This window comes from Natator depressus, chromosome 13 (assembly GCF_965152275.1).
Source record: "Natator depressus isolate rNatDep1 chromosome 13, rNatDep2.hap1, whole genome shotgun sequence".
NCBI classification, from domain to species: domain Eukaryota; kingdom Metazoa; phylum Chordata; order Testudines; family Cheloniidae; genus Natator; species Natator depressus.
In genome coordinates, this window is record NC_134246.1 from 6,303,204 (window position 1) to 6,323,029 (window position 19,826).

The window sequence follows — 19,826 nt, forward strand, 5'->3', positions numbered from 1 at the left end:
TCTCTTATTCTATGAGATGGGGAGGTACAACGAGGCATTAATATGTCCTGTCTTTGGTACCATGAAAATACCTCAAGCTAATTGACAAGATACGCCAATAACTAAATTGGGTAGTTCAGTATTAGGAGAAAAAGGGAAAATAAGGCCATCCATGTGGAAAATAGGGCCATCCATATGGAGCAGAAGCATCTTTAAAAATCTACTTTGCCTTCTTCAGATGTTGTCCACATAAATGGAGAAAAAAGGAAATCCAGGTACAGTTAAATAAAGAAGCACAGCTTCATCTGACAGGGACAGTGAAAATATCATTCAGGAGAAGTCTTGAACCAGTTCCCCTTCCTGGACATGATTGCATAGAAGGCCAGTTTACAGACATGGCTGCTCTGAAAAAATGGCTATTTTGATGGGGGAGGTCAATATTACAGGCTATAAATGGCTAGTCACATGAAAATGCCTTATTGCAGTAGAAGTTTCTTTAATGACTCCAGATTGAATATAAGAACTAGAGATTAAACTTTGGCTTAACTACTTAATATTTTACATAGGCCAAAGTCAAATGTATCCAGTTCAAGGAGGACACAAGTGCCTTGTACTGACACCTCTTGAAGTGCATTATTGCTCTGCCAAGTGACCATGAGCTCTTCACCTATGAGAGGGTTATGAATCTAGAAGGACAATGCAGCAGATAGCCTGGTGTCTTGTAGAAACCCTGCATAACTGCTTCTCAAGAAGAATTCCCTAGTTCCTTCATGAGGTATGGAGCAGAGGTCATATCCAAGTAGCTCTAACCCACCAGGAGTAGCATTATCTAATGCAACCCAAAGCCTCCAAAACTGACTTTAGTTTGCCACATAATGTCTTTTGTTGTGAGAAGGGGAAAAATTTATGTTAGAGAGAGATGGACAGACGAGTAAAGAGCAGAGCTATGCAGTTATTCCAACCATTGCTGAAGGTTCAGCAGCCAGTCAGAAGAACTTTTTCCACATGGTATGTGTTAAGTACTTAGTAAAGAATGTTCTCCAGGATAGACTATCCTTGAAGCATGGGGAAAATAAATTAAGTAATAATAATAATAATTGTTCTCATATAGGTTAGCCAGGTAGCCAAAGATATCTGAATGGGGAAGCTTTTAAAATCATCACCTTCATATAAAGAATCAGGACTTACCTCTTGTGCTTGCCCTGTAGCATCCAGAGTTAGCACAACCACCTGGGTAGCCAGGTGCCCCAGGATTGCCTCTGGCACCAGGAAAACCTGGAGGACCGGTGCTCCCGGGGGAACCCTTCAGACCTGAGTCCCTTATGGCTTGTTCTCCTGGAGGGCCTGAAAAATGAATGGCATCTCAAACAGTACAGTATAACTCTGCTGGTCCAATGCAATATCTATTGTCTGATGGCATACTGCCAGTTATCTGGGGACTTTCCCAGCTCCCTTTTGAAGGAAGATGAGGTTGGAGAGTCCCCACTGGATCCCGATGAAGACCTATGGACCTCTTTCCCATTTCCCACAATTTAACCCTTTCCTGCTGTTCACCAGTGCTCTAGAAACTTTGTGATGTGGCCAGCATCACTCTGGCTGAAGAAAGCTAGAAAGAACTCTTGTCTGCATTCATCAGTGCTGTCTCCTAAACACCAGGAAGAGGAATTGCTCAGGAGTGTGACGACATATCCTCGCCCTGAGGGAGTGCTTCCAGCCCCTGGAGAGCAGGGATCAGGATAAGGAAATCTCATCACCATCTCCCATGTGGAGACTTACCAACCACCAAGCCCAAGATCCTGATGGGGTTCATTGGTTTTATATCTTTATATGTCAACAGTAACAATCATAAATATATGAAAAAATATTTTCTATAATGCTTCCCTGCTGAAGCCTGCTGTCACTTATGTCTGCAATAGTCCCATTGACTTCAGCTAAAGCAGATCAGGCTCTTAGGGATGGGAGAATTTACAGAGATTTTAGGTTCCAATGAAGTGGGGCCAATTTTCAAAGGGCCTTCCACTTTGTGAGCCATATCCTCAACTGGTTTATACCATCTGAACATCTGGGTCTGTGTGCACAAAACTCTGCAATAGTGTAGGCAATGTGAAAAGTCTGTGTGTAAATTGTGTAATTAAAACACACAATTACCTAGTTGGTATGTTCAGATATTGGGGATTTCTGCCTCTGCACTAGCAGATGTTTACCAAAGGGAGGCTCTTAGGAAAATATGCCCCATGGGGTCTTAGGAACAGAGCAATTGAAATACTGGAGCAGACCCATGGGCCATATAGTCTAGTTTCTTGTCTCTGATAGTGGCCAGCACCAGATGCTTCAGATGAAGGTGCCAGAAACCCCACTAGAGGCAGATTTAGGCTCATCTTTTGAATTTGGGATGTGGCTGTTGCAAGCTATGCCTAAACTATTTGCTCAAACCCCTTGGGAGCACAGATGAAGAATCAACATTACGATTGAAACCACAAGACTGTATTCACTGTACCTGCTCGTCCTCTTGGTCCCTGGACTCCTTCCTCCCTGGCTCCAGCCATCCCTTTCTCACCCTTGGGTCCTGGTCCTCCTGTTTGAGGATGAGAGAGAGAGATGTCACTTACCAGAGCTTAACAGCTTCCCCTGCATGAACACCCTCTACTCCAGCCTCCCCATAAGGTGGCTCTTAGGTGCTATGGTCTTTTAGGAGGTTGTGGCCTTTAGTACCACACTCAGCAAAACAGGATCCCCTCTTTTAACCCCTCCCGTGCGGGCCTGCATATGTATCCTTGGGCAGCCCTTGGCATTGTCCCTCAAATAGGATCATGCCCCTACACATTGAATTTAAGTTTGTGGCTATTTGTGGCTAAATATAAATCAAGTCATCTTTTAATATTATTTATACCTGGTCTTTAAATACAATGCGGTGTATCATACAGTGTTAGGGAGCCTGTTAACCCTTCACTGTTGAATACCATTTTAGTGGTGCAGTAGAAATGACATCATCAATCTGCATTGCTCTGCTGTGCCTGCAGCCCTCTGTGCATCAGAGCCAGTCTGCCTGAACTCTTCCAGCTCTTCCTCCCCTTACCACCTCTAGGGGCCAGCATGCAACTGCAGCTTTCTCAGGGCAACTGGGGCAACTGCATACGCCAGGCTCTAGCTGCTCACGGAGGACGCACTGGAAAACGGCAATTCCATTGTGTGAAATGTTTTGGAGGTTTGGGAATCTGTTTCCATTCTGATGAGGAATGAAACTGAGACCTTGCAAAAGTTTCCACAGTGTCACCAGCTGTGCTGGTGCTAGCTTCAGATTCAAGTCCCTGCTCTGACTAAAATCTGGTCTCCCATGTTCCAGGTCAATATCCTGACCCCTAGGCTAATGAGTTAGTCTCACCTTCCTGACGAAACTGTCATCACTGATATGCTTCCATACTGGCACCTGAAGAAAAGCTCTGTGTAGCTCAAAAGCGTGTCTCTCTCACCAAACAGAAGTTGGTCCAATAAAAGATATTACCTCCCCCACCTTGTGTCTCAAGACATTTCTCTTGAGGAAATGGCTTTTTTCGACAGAAGTTTTGGCAAAGAGGTTCTGACCAGTTCTACACGTAAGTTCCACCTGTTCTTTGTCTAGGGGCTCCATCTCCTCACTTGACCAGGTGGAAATAGTTGCACGTTGCTTCGTCCCCTCTCCACTTTGTTGTCATTTTGATAAGCTTTACATTTTCAGGCCGGAATTGAATGACTGACCGGCTTGCCCTAGCGGTTGGCTTTTCAGAAGGGTTCAGCAGCCACTGAAGCCAGAGCAGTTTCAATTAATGTTGTACGAGACTCTCCAACAAATATTTTACAAAAATATCCACTCAGACATTATCTCCTCCCATTAACACCTGGCTTTGCCTCTCCTACCATCAAAAATCTGCATCCATATGTGAGACCTGCTTCTGAAGTGGGGCCCTTTCATGGGAATACGTGCTTGTGAGGGAGAGCAGCAGGAACCGCCTGACAGGCCCAGGACTCAAACTGCAGAAGAACATTCATTGCTTGAAGCGGTCCTTTGCGTTAGCAGCAAAAATAGCTGCTTGCCCTACGTCTCTTTTCAGCTGGACAGAAACAGAGCTTCAGTTATTGAGCTTGTGAATGGGGGAGATTTTCTTGTAATGGGAAGAAGAAAAAAACTTGTATTTTTTTTTAAACCATCCCTCCTGTGAAAACAATCGGTCAGTATGATTGCTATATACTCTTAGTGCTTGTTCCCCTCCTGTTCTCACTGGATGCTATGCATAAAGACTGGGGAGGCTGGGGGGAGCAGGAAACAATGGCACAGAATCGTCCTTGAGCGCTCCTGACAGATTCAGGTTGCTGTGTGAGCGGCCGTGTGAAACATGCCAGTTAAACCACAAACTTAGACTAAAAATGGAAGGAAATTCTATGTGAAAAAGGAGGGAGAGGCTCTCCTTGCACATGCACACAGCAATTTCCTTTTCTTTCTCTCCCAGTGTTTTCATGCTGCATGTGCCTCTTTGGAGCTGTAGCCAAAAGGTTCTTCTAACAGCCTGTCCGTAATATGCTGTTTTATTAAACCACTGGTGGCTGCCAGGATGACAGTGCAGTCAAGATTTGCCCTGTAATTAAACAAAAGTTCCAGCAACACTTTCTCCTTGCAAGTGCAGGAGCTTTAAGTTTGACGCCAAGAGGCCAGAGATAAGAGACTATTCTCGCCAAAGCTCACGAGTTCTACTCCAAAAAGGAGCCAGCAAGTGCTTTGCCCACTGAGGGGGAGATAAGAAGCTTTGCAAGTTGCTCTTATTCCTACACTGGAAAAACCTGTTGGCCATATGCTGGCACCTTTACTTAGTCCTTACATTGACTTCAAGGGGAGTTTTGACCAAGTAAGACTTTCAGATTTGGCCCTGTGAATTCCTTTTGTGCTGGCCTAAGAGGCAGAGACCCTAAGGGGTCCAGCCTTGTGCCCAGAGAGAATGAGAGCCCACATTGGAGGGTGGGTGATGCTGCTGGGTAGAAGGGCCTCCTGTTTTTTGTTAATACTTATGGGCACATGTGTGTCTGGAGGCATCCATCAGGACTGCACTCCATTAGGCTGGGCGATGTGAACACAAGCGCGCACGTACAAACACACATGGTCCCTACCCCAAAGAGCTTGCACTCTGAGATGGGTTACAATACAATGGGTGGGAGAAAGAGGTACAATCCAATACTGGAATCCTTCCTGCCCCATCAAACTTTGCTTCGGGGCACAAAGAAGGTTCCACCACCCCCATCTGTCCTGGACTACTCTTTGCATATAATGGAAAGGTCATTGTAATAAAAACCTCAGCCATACCTGGCAGAGCATTAAAGGATCTGACAATAAACACACCTGGTATGTGTAAGCAAGCTCCATAGCCAGTCTATATCTGGTACAGGAGTACATGACACTGCATGTCCCAAATCCCACAAGTTTCTCCCTAAGTACTGTTTGATGGCAGGAGGGATTCTTTTAGTTGGCCCCTTTTATCTATTTCTCCAGCTGCCCAATGGCACACCTGCCACAGCAGATGCTCTGGCTTTGGTCTTAACACATGTCCAGATATTTCCATCTTTTTTTTCCCTGTAGCCATCATTAAATGGCTGATTTCTTAGAAATGACAGAGGTGAGACCTGCATGAGGTGAGATCAGCTCAGGAAGGGTATTCCACAAGTCAGGGGCAGTGTGAAGGGATGTGGAGAAGAGAGTCACTGGCAAAGCTGAGGAAGGGAGTGTGACAAGTGATGAGTGGCTCACAGCTACTTGAGAGATCCAGTTAGAGAATGGGTGCTGCGGGATCCACTTTGTGAAACAGACATAATGCCAGTATGAGATTACTGGGTCAGAAGTGGAGGGGAACGAGATACAGATATTCAGGCAGACCAGACAGGCACTCGGGCATGATAATCCTAGGCAGACATTCCACTTGTTTGTAATATTCATGGGGTGAGTGTGACTCAAAGTGTCTTCGACCCATAATTTTGTAGTCACTCCTGAAAACTGGGTGAGACGGTACTGGGCTGCATATCCTGCTCACTGCGAGACCTAGAGCTGAACAAACCCCTCTGATCCAGTAACCTCCAAACTTTGTGGACACATGGATCGTGAGGGAATCTTTGTGGTTGGTGCCTATCCCTATACCACGCTGAATCAACGTGAAATGGACCTGAGCTCAGTGCTCATATCTATCTGGAACAAGAGTTCATTTTAGGTGAAGAAGCTACCCTTCATTAGCCACTACGTCTGAAAGTATGAAGGCCATGGTGAAGCCCTACTTAAGAACATTTCAGTCAGTACCTCTTTCCCCAGGATACCCATCTTTGCCTGGCTGTCCTGGGATACCGTCTTCTCCTCTTTCTCCTCTGGTACCAGCGATACCTGGAAGACCTGGTGGTCCAGGTCCTCCTGGCTTCAATGTGTCATCCCACACAGGAACTGGCTTCCTTGTATGTTCGTGGATGAATGAGTCGAATTTCAACACATGAGCTGAGAAGGCAAGTCAGACAATAAAATGCCTCATCTCCACTCCAGAGGAGATGTTGAGATGAGCAAAAGGCCTCAGGTCAGAACCTCTGCTGGCATAAATTTAACTTGTGTGGATAAAATAAGAAAGGGTCCAAGAGCCTTTTGCCCACCCTTGGGCCAAGCCCTAACCTTTTACCAGACTCAGGAAAGGTTATGTAAGTTCTTCCAACCAAAGAAACAGTCAGAGTCTGTCAAATGTAGAGCTAGAGAGGACTTGGCTTAGGTTTGGAGCCAAGTCAGGGCCAGCATGTGGGTTGAGATCCAATAGTGCCAACAAATCTCTCAAAATATTGGCTGCATCTATACAAGACATCACCCCCTTCCCTCCCCCCCAAAAAAGCCCTTTCTGTTTCTGGATCTGAAATTGTCACTACATTTAGTTCCAAGGACTCACATCAGAACCCATCACCAAGCCCTTGAAATCTGAAGCCGTTTAGAAGTCAGGTCCTCGTTTTGGCCCATTTTTAGTTTCCCATATGCACTTCTGATGCCATAAGGTTATACTTTGGTTACATCACTTACATAGAGAGAAGGCAATACTGCAGCCAGTCTTAAAAGTGCAATGTACCTATCATCAGACCAGGCAAAGGGCGGTTTGGGTTTGAAAAAAGTACTAGCGGGAAACTTCATTGAGTTTGCAAAACCACAATTGGGGTGGTTCAGATCCACTTCTGTTTTGTCTGTACCCCAAAGTTCAGGGAGAGAGAGGGGAAGTAGGGTGGTAGACAAGTGAAAGTGGTTCCAGTGTTGGCTCATACCTATTTTACAGAGATGGGAGTCAAACTATGGAAACTTGTGATATTACAGAACTGTTCCCTAGTTCTGGTTTTGTTTGCAAAACTCATGTCAGGACGAATGATGTGGTCTGATTTTATTCTGTGTATTCTGATGTTGCCCCATCTCTAAAAAACTTGATATATAAATAAAAATCACCAGGTACTATGATGTTGTCAGTCCAAATTGCTGAGGTCATGAACTGAAGAGGAAGACTCTGCGGAGTCATGGTCTTGCTATCTGACCTTGGACAAAGCACTAACTTGATCTCCCTGTGCATCAGTCGACCCCAAGCAAATCTTGCTGACAACTCTTCATCCCAGGAAAAGCAAAATCCATGGGCATTGCACTTGGTCCAGGCTGCATCATCTGAGCTAAGCTTTCCAAGTTCCACCCACCCAAAATCAAGCCTCCTGTTTTTCTCTGCTGTAGAAACTGAGGGATCAATTAATGAAACATTGGAGTGATTTTTCCTAAAACAGTCAAGTTTCAATCCAAGCCTTTTCCTGCCCTTGAAAGAAAAATCCAGTACACGATACCAGGTCGGACTCTTAAGTAATATTTCACAGGTCTTTGTGCTAATACAACTCGTGTTGGGAGGGGGGCGGGGGGGGGAAGAGATGTTCAATTTTGAGGGCCTGCCTGAGAGATTCCTCCTCACTTTTAATGCTCACAGGATCAGACTCTTAGGGTCTGATCCAAAGCCCACTGAAGTCAATAGAAGGCCTTTTGCCAATGGATTTTGGATCAGGTTCTTCATTATGTGGTAAAATGTCAAGTACCATAGAAGCACTGCTGCCCAAGGAGACATGTGATACTCACTCTGAATCATCTGCTCACAAGCCTGACTAACCAGCTGGTAAATGGTGGCCAGGGATTGTGGTTCACCCTGAAGTAAAATTAAAAATAATTAAATACTTTTGAAATGAAGTGGATAGAATGTAAGTTTTCTGATGGCACATTCTTACCAACAGCTTGAGCTCTCGAGATATTCATCACCATGAGATCTCTATTTATTCATCAATAGGCTTTGAAACAATAAAATCTTAACTGGTAAATATCAATAATTTTGTTTTTCCCTTTACCCACAAATTGATTAAATCAATTTTCAGTCATTAATAAATGAAATTAACCACAGCTGGAGAGTATATGTGCATATATGTTTATCTAGCTTGAAGACTGATAAGTGTGTCTAACATAAAAGTTAGTACTCAGTGATGCTTAAAATTAATATGATTAAATATAAAAGTGTTATGCCTTTGTTTCTGAATCTTTAATGAATGAATCTTGACTCCTACGGTCATTATCTGCTGAATAAACAATGGTTGCTTTCTGAGTTTTTTCTTAAAGTTTTTTCACAGCAGGATATAAACTACTTGGAAATAAACGTTGATACTAGCCATGAAAATTCATAACTAAAAAAACTGAACCCTTCCAAACCTCTTCAGAAAACTTCCATCTGTGGCTGGTACTGTTGCGATCGATGTGCAGTCTTACACAGAATTAAACAAAAACTGGGCACAAGGCCCAGGAAAAACCAGCAACCACAACATAAAAAAAGTCCACAAAAGGAAGAGCTGGTGTAAAAGGGAGGTGATGAAATAGAAAATAGAAAAGTCTTGCACCCAGTCTCGAAGGCCATCGGGGCTGGAAGTAGGGGTGCTGCTGCACTTCCTGGCTTGAAGTAGTAATAGCAACCCACATACATGGTTTCCGCCTTCAACACCCGCACTTTAAAAACTCTTCCATCACCACTTTCTAAGGGTACATCTACTCTGCAAAGAAAATCCCGCGGTGTCAGGCCTCAGGGCCTGTGTCAACTGACTTGGGCTCATGGGACTTGGGCCGTAGGGCTGACAATAGCAATGTAGATGTTCCCGCTCAGGCTGGAGCGCAGGCTCTGAAACCCTGTGACGGGGGAGGGTCTCAAAACAGGAATGTCTACACTGCTACTTTTAGCCCCATAGCATGAGCCTGAGGCAATTGACCTGGGCTCTGAGACTCGGTGCTGTGTGTTTTTTCTTTGCAGTGCAGATGTACCCAAAGACAGGTGCAAAGGGAAACCACTGAGAAAGAGGCCCAGCAAAGAGGCTTCTCAGAGCATGAGCCAAAGCCCATTGAAGATAATGGAATGACTTCCATTGACTTCAATGTCTGTCAGTCAGGTCCTGCATGAGGAGAAACACTGTGGCAAATTCCATATTTGCATCACCTACAGACAAGGTTTGAGTTTTGCCAGGTCTCAGGTGTAATTTACTGGCTGACTGATTGCATGCTGGTACAAGAGCTGTGTGCATTCTCTGGCACCTAGTGCTACCTAGCAGCAGACAGGCCACGTGACAAAGGGTCAAAACCAGCTAAGTCATTTAGGAGTGTACTTGAAAGTCAGTGGAACTTATGCTCCTAAGGCCTGAAATCAAGGGAAGGCGGGTGCCTAAGTGCTCAAGTCACCCTTGAAAATAGGACTCAGGCACTTTAGAAAATTTTAGCCAGAGTTGCCAGGGGAAAGCTCCCCCTCAATATCTAAACCCAGATTTTCAGCTGGTGGAAATCCCCTGATTCCAGTGGAGCTGCAGCTATTTACAGTAGCTGAGGATCTGACCCACAACATTTTGTTCTGAGTTAGTCAATTAGCATGAAATACATTTTTATAGAAAAATCCTTAATGGGACTCAAGTTGTTGTTGTTGGTGGTGGGCTCCCCCCACTCCCCGCCATTACTGAGACTGAGCCTGTTGCAATATTATGTCAGGTTCCCATGGGACGGTCATTCAGGTGAATGGAAAGCCAAGAAGCAACAGGTAAATGAGAGTTCAGCACTGAAATGGCTTAATCACGTCACTGTCACTTGTACAGCTGCTTAGTGTGCGCGGCCCGTTCAGTGCGGCACTCAGTAACTGCACTGCACAATATAAAGAACTCCAAGGAGAAAAACTCACTTTCTCTCCCCTTTCCCCCTTTGGACCAGGCAGACCCTGTTGAAAAACAGAGCAAAAATAAATACTTTTTAAACTGGGAGGAGGTGAAAAATGGGAAGTAAAAGGTCAATTTAATAAAAGCCGGCATGATTACAGTACTTTGCTGTTGTGATTCTCAAGAGAACAGCCAGTGGTATGTTTACAGGCTAACTCCAAATTAAGGAACACATTTGCAGTGGATCTTTTCAGGTGCTCCTTCCAAAACTGTAGTCTCAGCCATTTGCATGCACAAACCCCTACAAATGTGCATGCAATTGTACAGGGGAAGCTGATCTGTACATGCACAGCCCGATTCTTTATATCTTATGGTGTATATCACAGAATTATGCAAAATGTGTGTACAAATGTCATTTTGTTTGGCCACAAACATGTGAACCAGTAAATACTGTGGCTGTAGTTAAGGAGATATACACTCCCCCCACAACAGAAGACCAAATGCATACGAATAATGGAGGGTTTTTATTAAGGATAACAACAAATAAGGAGCAACAGGAAAAGACTGATGCCATCAAAAAGGCAGCATCAGAGCTGTCAAAACACTACAGATCTGCCTTGATCCAAGGTAAGTTCTCCTCACCTGCAAAGAGTTCTTCATCTGAGCTAAATGGACAACTGCAAAGTGCCGATGTGGGCTAAGGCTTGCCCAAAAAGTTTGGTTCTGTGGGTTTGGTTCAGGCCCATCTCTAGTGATTTCTTTCTCCAGTTCAGGATCTTACACAGGAAATTTTTGACCACTGGATTTTATTTAGCTCAGAATCCTGCAGAGGGCAATGCCTGCCATGAACAACTAGCCCTGAGTCTACTCCAAGACATTTGCCAGCCAGGTCTTTGATGAATAGACAAAGTCCCTTCCACCAGAAGAGATGGATCTGAACTAACACCCTCAGAGCTACACACATTCAAACTTTGAGGAAGTTCAGATGCAGAGCTGAACTTTGCAGCTGCAGCTCATTTCCATGTAGGACTGTCAGGTTCCATGCTCTCATCAGGCACTCCTGGAGTACCACAACATAAAACACCAGAACAAAAAACAACAACTTACTGTGGGTCCAACATCACCTGGAGGTCCTCGCTCTCCGCTACTGCCTCGGGCACCTGTTATTCCTTGGAAACCCTACAGAGATTAAATTGTGAGATGCAGCTACAGAGAAGGCCCAGTCAGCTGCACGCTTTCTTCTTCTGCTACTTGAGGCTGACATCTCCCTATGGCTCCAAGGGCACCAGCAGAAACAGTTTAGAGGGCTCAGTTAAAGGCATTGTGCCCTTAAGGTTTATGTCAGTGCATCATCCATCCATGAAGACAATGTTAAGAGTATATCATGTATAAGTCATGTTCACATCATTTCCTATTACTGTCTCAATTATGGTCAGGAGAGCAGATGTGAGTTGTGCCCACGACCTGCAATGTGGTTTTTACCCTTCAGTTTTTAGTTCTTTCATTCTATATTGAGATAATTTTAGTCTTAGCCCAGAGCACATCTATTTTTGGACAGTTAACGCCTCTCTTTTACAGCTGAGCTTCCCTCCAATGTGTAATTGCATCAATAATGAAGAATTGTTTAAAGAGAAAAAAAAACAACCTGCATGCTCTAGACATCTCCGTCTGCTCCCCGGTTGTATTTCTACTATTGCCAGAATTGTATAGGAAAAGGGCCAGTTATTTGCTATATATTTGTAATTTTTCACCCACTGGATTCCAGCCAATAGTGATTGACAGCTATTTAGTGGCCTAGGGGAAATGAGATGGAAGAGTCAATGCAATTCCTAGTCCACAGGTGGCATCTTTGCTATTGAAAGGCTGGTCTGATGGTTCATGCTGGGACTCAGTGAATCTGAGTTCACTTCCTGTGTCTGCCATGTACTGCCTGAGGTTCAGTAGTAGGTCACTGAGCCTCTCAATCCCCCATCTTATCATCTGTAAGGTGGGGACATAATACTTCACTACCACCCATGGTGTTGAGAGACACTCAACACTAATGTGACTGGAGCCTTAAAAATATGTAGATGAACTCTAAGGCTGTCCTTGGTGAAACCGAAGCTAGGGAGCAGCTCAGGTCTCACTGGCTGGGCAGAGCTGAGTGAGGAGATCTTGCCTGGCATCATGCCCAGCTCCAGCTAGTGACTTCAGTCTAGCATCCTGTATGCCTTAAACTCATCCACCGAGGAACAGTAGCCAGCTGGACCACCTAACCCTGTGGCAAAGCACGTGTCCCTCTAGAGGCTGCCCACTAGATAAGTCTACTACTGCTACCAGCTAACAGAGTTACTCCTTAAGCTGAAGCAGTAGAGGTCTCTGCTGCAGTGCGGAAAGTCCCAGGTTCTATACCTGGGATGGACCCACGCCAGGGGGTGGTTACATTGGCTCCAGTGGAAAATGCAGCAAGTCAGCAGGAAGTGAAAGTTATTGCTGATGACAAGCTTTATACTGACAGTTTGTGCAAGCTCTTACCCTGGGTCCTGGTGGCCCCGGAGGCCCTGCTGTGCCTTCCAGTCCTCTCACCCCCTGCAAACCCAACAGTGTGTTAACGAGAGGGTCCTCACAGCATTGGTGAGAGCTGAGGGTGCAGTGATGTGATGCCTTACTCCAAAGGTTGTTTAGCCAGGGCTTATCCATGGAACATAACAACTGCCAAACACACAAGAATGTTGGCAACTACTCAGCCACATAAATCTAGCTGAAGAATTTTTTGGACACATTTGAGATGTCTGGATCATCAATTCACCCATCCCTGCTGCCACAGGCTTACCCTGTGCTAGCAATATCAACTGCAGGGCGGAGAGTAGAGAAAACTGCCTCTCGACAGCAGAACGTCCATGCTTACTCCAAGATGCTGTGAGAAGAATAGGACCCCAGAGCTCTTTGCTAGGTAAGGTGCCATGGGGGAAGTACCCAGAGAGTACATCTCTAATCCGCAGTCTCAAGCCAATTCCTCCCCTCCCCCCCGTACACTTTGCCATGCACTTTTTACAGGAAGTGGTGCAGCTACAGTCTGGCCCAAGTTTTCAAACCTGAGTGAGTAAAGTTAGGCACCCATGTCCATATTTGTGCACCTAAAAGCAGGCCAGTTTTCAGAGGTGCGATGCAACCTCAGTTTCCCACACACACACCAGGACCTGTGGGTGCTCAGCATCTCTGCAAATCAGGCCACATATGGAGTGTTAGGTGCCCAAGTTTGAAAATCTGAGTCTGTGTGTTTTTACCTTTGCACCCTGAATGCCGTCTCTGCCTGGGGCTCCCTGGGCACCAGGAATACCCTGGAAAACAGAATCGCTGGTTAAGTCTGGCATCCAGCAATTACATTCCACTTCATATTTTTAATGGTGGAAACAGAGGCAGCCACGAAAGAGGACAATCAAGCACAGCAGAACAAAAAAGGACCAGAGCACTAAAATGTCAACGAAATTCCATTTTCAACCTGCTCTATTTTCAGGTATATGAAACTGAACCCCACCCCATTCACCATCGTAAGCTCAGACTCCTCTTCTCTCTCCTCCCCTATGTCTTACATTTTAATAACACCTTCCATAACAGGGAGTCCCAAAAGAATTTTACAGGCCCAACTGGATTTCCTGCCTCTTCTGCACTGGGGATACTTCGGAAGTGGTAGAGAAGAGGGGTGGAAGTCAGTCTGCTGGCTCTGCCATTGCTTTACTGTTTGTCCATTGCCCAGTTTATTTTTCAGGGAAATGGGCCCCATAATACTTGCAAGGTTGGTGGGAGACTGAACTGATTCATGTTTGCCAAGCTCCTGTGCGGGCTTGGATGTGAGTGCACACTGGCAGTGCAAGGTGTTCCTGCAGATTTCCTGCGTGGAGGAGATGTGGTTTCACAGTGGGGATGGGAATAAAGACAGCTAACTCCTTGGATTTCAAATGTTCAGCAGGAAAAGAGGTAGCTCTTTGAGTCAAAGGAGTGATGTTGATTATATTACCTGAACGCCTGGGATTCCAGTGTCTCCTTTATCCCCTTTAATTCCTGGTGGTCCCTGGAATCAAAATGGAACAATAGAGTTGCATGCATTCTGCACCATCCCTTAAGTTGGGCAGCAGCCTATCTGTCCATGGCTACTCATCACTCATGGACAGTTCAGCAGGGCCATGAGTCAACTACCTCCACACACCCTTTGAAGTGATTTGTGCCCATAGGGATCCTTGCACACCTCCATAGCTCACCCTTTTGCCTGGCATTTGTAGGCAGGTATTTGTGTATATACACCTACGTAACCATTGCCCATTGCTTCTCTAACCATGATGACTGTGCTACTGAAATGTTAATACTCCGTTGGGCTCTTCTTCAGGGGCTAGACTAGGGATCAGCTATCCCACGTGACCAGTTTTTAAACCAGAATTTAGGATCTTGTCAACATTAGAAAAACTAGCCATCCCTACAATAGCAACAGTGCAGCTGGTAGTAATAGCATTGTAAGCACTGGCGTAGATAGGGCTCAGGTGTTTTTATCACCACATCCCTGTAACAAACAAAACCAGACCCCACATACAGATGTATCTTTCACACAGAGTAAAAGATGGGATAAAAGCAATGGGAGAGATCACGTACCACTGGGCCCTGCACGGTGATTCCTTGGGAGCCTAGTGACCCTTGTTGTCCACTAGGACCCTCTGGTCCGACTTGTCCAGGAGGACCTGGCTCACCCTAAAGCCAGTCAAAGAAATTAAACGAAATGTGAGGAGGAACACCAGTGACTTCCACATGCATTGACTACACCATACGACCTGTTTCAGCACAAAGCAGCTACTGGATGCAAAAGGAAGAGGCAAGGCCTGGAAGTGTCCAGTACCCTCAGCTGTACAGCCCTTTGCCTTTGCAGTCCAAGGTTTTCATCTGGCTTCCAGGGAAATCAATGGCAAAACTCCCACTGGTTTCCAGGGAAGCAGGAGCAGCCCTGCCCTATAGCAAATTATTCTAGTGATCGGAGCTGGACAAAAAATGGGGGGAAAGGTTCTGCAAAGACTTAACTGAAAATAGTGTCCATTTTTCAATGTCTTTTTCTGACCAGCTCTATCAATGATGTTGGCTTCTGTGCAGTTAGTTTGAAAAAGAAAAGGGGGGGTTTTCCTTGCTTCTTTACTGGATTCTCTCAATCATGCTTTGATGGGTAACACATAGCAATGACTCCAATTTGCAAACGCTCTAAGTGTGGATTTCAATGCCTTCTCCACCCCTCCCAAATTCCAGGATGTTCAGATCCAGCTTTTGTTTCATGCTCGTCTCTGCTCCTTTTCCGCAGAGATATACCCAGTTTCTGTGGCTCTCCCTGTACTTCACACCTTTCCCAAGCACGCCGAGGCACGGGGTCAAATCAGCCACGCACGGCAGGGAGAATAAGAACACCACAAAACTGGGATGAACGTTTTCTGATGGAGCTGGGTTGTTTTCTTAGAAAGAAGCTTATCGGATCCATATAGTTAATCAACACAACCAGGTGTCTGGAGAATTTTGGAGCAGGGATCAGTCTATATCACACAGCTCTGAGCACCCACTTGGTGCTTAAACAATCATGTCATTTTCTATTTGATTACAGACATTTTCATTGCTCTATTTCTCAAAATCTCTGGATCCCTGCCCTAAGTAGGCAGAAGTATCATTAATGTAGGGATGAATTCAGACCTGGGGTAAGTTAATGTAAGTCCACTGAAGTTAATGGAGTTGCACTTGCTCATCCCAGGTCTCTGTATGACCTATAGGCATATAGCTGTCTGAAAGAAAATCAGAGTCGGAGTGCTGTCATTACTCACCTTCGGCCCTGGTTCCCCCTGTTCCCCTTGTGGTCCTCTTCTCCCAGGACTGCCCTGCCAAAGTGGGACAAAGCACAAGACTCTCTTGTTATTAATATTAAGTAGTGTCTGTGCTGCGGTAGCGCTTAGGAACCGCAATACAGTGCCACAGTGCTAGATACTGTACACACACATCATAAGATGCTCCCTGCCTCCCAAAGAGTTTGTTAGAGGGGGATGTGACAAACAGAGCAGGAAGCAAAAGGTAACAGCGAGATACTAGTGAGCGGTCACTGCACACCTGCTGCCGGACCATCCATCACAGCAGACTTCTAAGGAGAGATCTGAAGGGAGGACAATGAGGTGGCTTTGTGGATGCTTATTTCTTCCAGGCATGAGGAGCAGCACAGGAGAAAGCCTGAAGTTGCTTGGTTTTGTAGCTGTAACAAACGGGTGCCGAAGGCGACATCGGTGGCAGTGGGGGTTGACTCATTGTGGTTTTGCACTTCCATGGAAAATCTAGGATGGAGGGAACTTTTCTGCTCCATCTGCTTCATTCCAGAGCAGCACGGGTTGCTCTGCAAATGGTGACGTTGACCCAAAGCAAAGAGTTCAGGTGAGAGGTGGCCCCCAAGAGGTGAAGAGCGGCTCTGAAGGCAGATCCAAATTAGGGCTTCACCCAATTTTGGAAGGACTCAGATCTGGCGTTCTAGTTGAGCCCCATCTCTGGTTAACACTCAGCTCAGTCCACACAGGAACTGCAATCGTGAAAACTCTCAGCGCGGCCGTGAGTGGATGTGGAAAGCTCCTCTCATGCTCCCGGCACAGGCACATGATGGTCTTGTCCCCACATGGCCATAGCTAAGACTGTAGGCTGCCACAAATGCATTTTGAGAGGGCTGAACAGTAACAAACATCCCCATGGTTGCATCCCCTGTGGCAAGCTCCCCTCAGGTCAATGGTGTAAGAAAGATCAGAATCAGACCCTCCGTATTTTAGCATATTCCATAAAAAGGAAAGGTATTCAGTGGGACCGTGGAAATGCAAAGGAAGCATTTCGTGATGGCACTGAGATTACACACTCATTTCTCAAAGTGCTTCTCATGGAGTCATGCTGATTAATCTCTATTCCAGACACTTGCAGCAAGATGGGGATGGAACAGCAGCTCATACTTGTACGGAGACTAGAGCACACACTCTACTTTACATAATCTCCAAATGAGCACACTCACAGCAGGGAAGAGTAGTGTTTCCAGGGAGACCTGGTTTATCTGCGCATCTGCGTAACCACTGGATCTAAGAGGAATCTAATCTTCTAGCATGTACAGGTGCTGTATGAACTATTGACGTTTTAATCTGATGGCTTCTGTTCTTGAATCTAAATAGCAGTAGATTTGGATTAAGCAAGTCTGACTAGGAGCTTTGCTAGAGGTTGTTTATGGGGTGCCCCAAGGGGGCCTAGGGGCCTATCCCTGTGCAAAAAGAGTTCATTAAGGAAGAGTGGATGTGCATGAGACATCCTTGCTCACTATGGAATAACTTTTGACACGTTAAGTGTCTTGGTCCTGTAGCAAATCGATCAGCATTTCATGCTGCATGAAGCATGTCATAACCGTATTCCCAATCAGGCTGAAAGAAAACCCCTTATTCTCCTAAACTGCACTGAAGAGACATTTAAACTAGAAGGCCACATGAGCTCATTACTATGCATGTAGCAGATTATCATAGGACTGGAAGAGACCTCGAGAGGTCATCTAGTCCAGTCCCCTCCACTCGTGGCAGGACTAATTATCTAGACCACCCCTGACAGATGTTTGTCTAACCTGCTCTTAAAAGTCTTCAGTGATGGAGATTCCACCACCTCCCTAGGCAATTTATTCCAGTGCTTAACCACCCTGACAGGTAGGAAGTTTTTCCTAATATCCAACCTAACCCTCCCTTGGTGCAATTTAAGCCCATTGTTTCTTGTCCTATCCTCAGAGATTAAGAAGAAAATTTTTTCTCCCTCCTCCTTGTAACAACCTATGTCCCCCCTCCGTCTTCTCTTTTCCAGACTAAAGAAACCAATTTTTTTCAATCTTCCCTCACAGGTCATGTTTTCTAGACCTTTAATAATTTTTATTGCTCTTCTTTGGACTTTCTCCAATTTGTCCACATCTTTCCTGAAACGTGGTGCCCAGAACTGGACACAATACTCCAGTTGAGGCCTAATCAGAGCGGAGTAGAGTGGAAGAATTACTTCTTGTGTCTTGCTTACAACATTCCTGCTAATACATCCCAGAATGATGTTCGCTTTTATTGGAACAGTGTTATACTGTTGACTCATATTTAGCTTTTAGTCTGCTATGACCCCCAGATCCCCTTCCACAGTACTCCTTCCGAGGCAGTCATTTCCCATTTTGTATGTGTGCAACTGATTGTTCCTTCCTAAGTGGAGTACTTTGCATTTGTCCTTTATGGAATTTCATCCTATTTACTTCAGACCATTTCTCCAGTTTGTCCAGATCATTTTGAATTTTAATCCTATCCTCCAAAGCACTTGCAACCCCTCCCAGCTTGGTATCATCCACAAACTTTATAAGTGTACTCTCTATGCCATTATCTAAATCATTGATGAAGATATTGAACAGAACTGGACCCAAAACCGATCCCTGCGGGACCCCACTCGTTATGCCCTTCCAGCATGACTGTGAACTACTGATCACTACTCTCTAGGAATGGTTTTCCAACCAGTTTTGCACCCACCTTATAGTAGCTCCATCTAGGTTGCATTTCCCTAGTTTATTTATGAGAAGGTCATGTGAGACAGTACCCAAAGCCTTACTAAAGTCGAGATATACCACATCTACCGCTTCCCCCCTATCCACAAGGCTTGTTACCCTGTTAAAGAAAGCTATCAGGTTGGTTTGACATGATTTGTTTTTGACAAATGACATAGTGTGATGAAGCAATGTGCTGTGTAATTAACACTTCCATTGGAATTAACCACTAGTTATTATGTAACAAACTGTTAATTATGAAATTGACCTCACAGATGAATCCTAATATCTCACAGTCCTGTTTATTGGTGTGAGAAGGGCACATAGGCTGCTGCCCTGTCCCCTCACTCCAGGCAGAAGTGACTCCAAACCCAGTCAGCGGCAGGGCCTTTTCTCAGGCCTTCAACTTTAAAATTAGCACAGCACAATTCTCCCTTCCCCATACTCAGGGTCTTCCTCAGGGGCCTATCTACTCCCTACAGGGTTCCATATTACAGGCCACCTGTCTGAGAGTCCAACCCTGCCCCAGAGCTGCCCACAGAAGCCAGACAGCTTCCTGTAGTCCTGTTCTCCAACCCCAGTGGCTTCCTACCAGCGCCTCCCTGCTCCTGGCAGCTTTCTCCTCCACTGGGCCACCAGATGGATTTTGTAATCACCCGATCACTAGCTGCTCTCTCTCAGCTGGGAGGAAGCTGATCCTTCACAGATGAGGCTGGGCCCAACTCCCCTTAAAGGGCCGGCCACCCCGTGACAGGATATTTATTATTAAAACATATTTATTTGACAGAGAGAAAGATTTTTTCTATGTTGTGAAAGATGCTCTGGGCTAGATTTTCAGCCCTTAGCTTCTTCATGCAAAAATTCCAATTGCACTCTGCAGGTTCAAATACCTGCTTGATATTCCCATATCTCCGCTCCTTGTTTAAACAGTCCTGTGGGGAAATGTTAACATTTGCACCCCAAAAAACCCATTGCGGCAAGTTGGTGCATGCATTACATGTACACGGGGGAGAGTGGGTACAGCCTTGATTGTAAACGTTCCCCTCTCTCTGTGTAATGTGCA

At 45.4% G+C, this 19,826-nt stretch overlaps 1 protein-coding gene across 1 annotated transcript in view; it reads right to left on the reverse strand.

Moving 5' to 3' along the window:
* The window catches only part of COL20A1 (collagen type XX alpha 1 chain), an 89,357-nt gene that overhangs the window by 1,988 nt on the left and 67,543 nt on the right, over window positions 1-19,826 (reverse strand). Inside the window, exons 27-37 of the mRNA XM_074969542.1 lie at window positions 16,026-16,079; window positions 14,827-14,922; window positions 14,201-14,254; window positions 13,470-13,523; window positions 12,718-12,771; window positions 11,311-11,382; window positions 10,230-10,265; window positions 8,114-8,180; window positions 6,290-6,478; window positions 2,477-2,554; window positions 1,168-1,323 (exon numbers count right to left, since the gene is read on the reverse strand). Coding sequence (XP_074825643.1) covers window positions 1,168-1,323; window positions 2,477-2,554; window positions 6,290-6,478; window positions 8,114-8,180; window positions 10,230-10,265; window positions 11,311-11,382; window positions 12,718-12,771; window positions 13,470-13,523; window positions 14,201-14,254; window positions 14,827-14,922; window positions 16,026-16,079 — 910 coding nt within the window. The remainder of the gene's footprint in view (window positions 1-1,167; window positions 1,324-2,476; window positions 2,555-6,289; window positions 6,479-8,113; window positions 8,181-10,229; window positions 10,266-11,310; window positions 11,383-12,717; window positions 12,772-13,469; window positions 13,524-14,200; window positions 14,255-14,826; window positions 14,923-16,025; window positions 16,080-19,826) is intronic.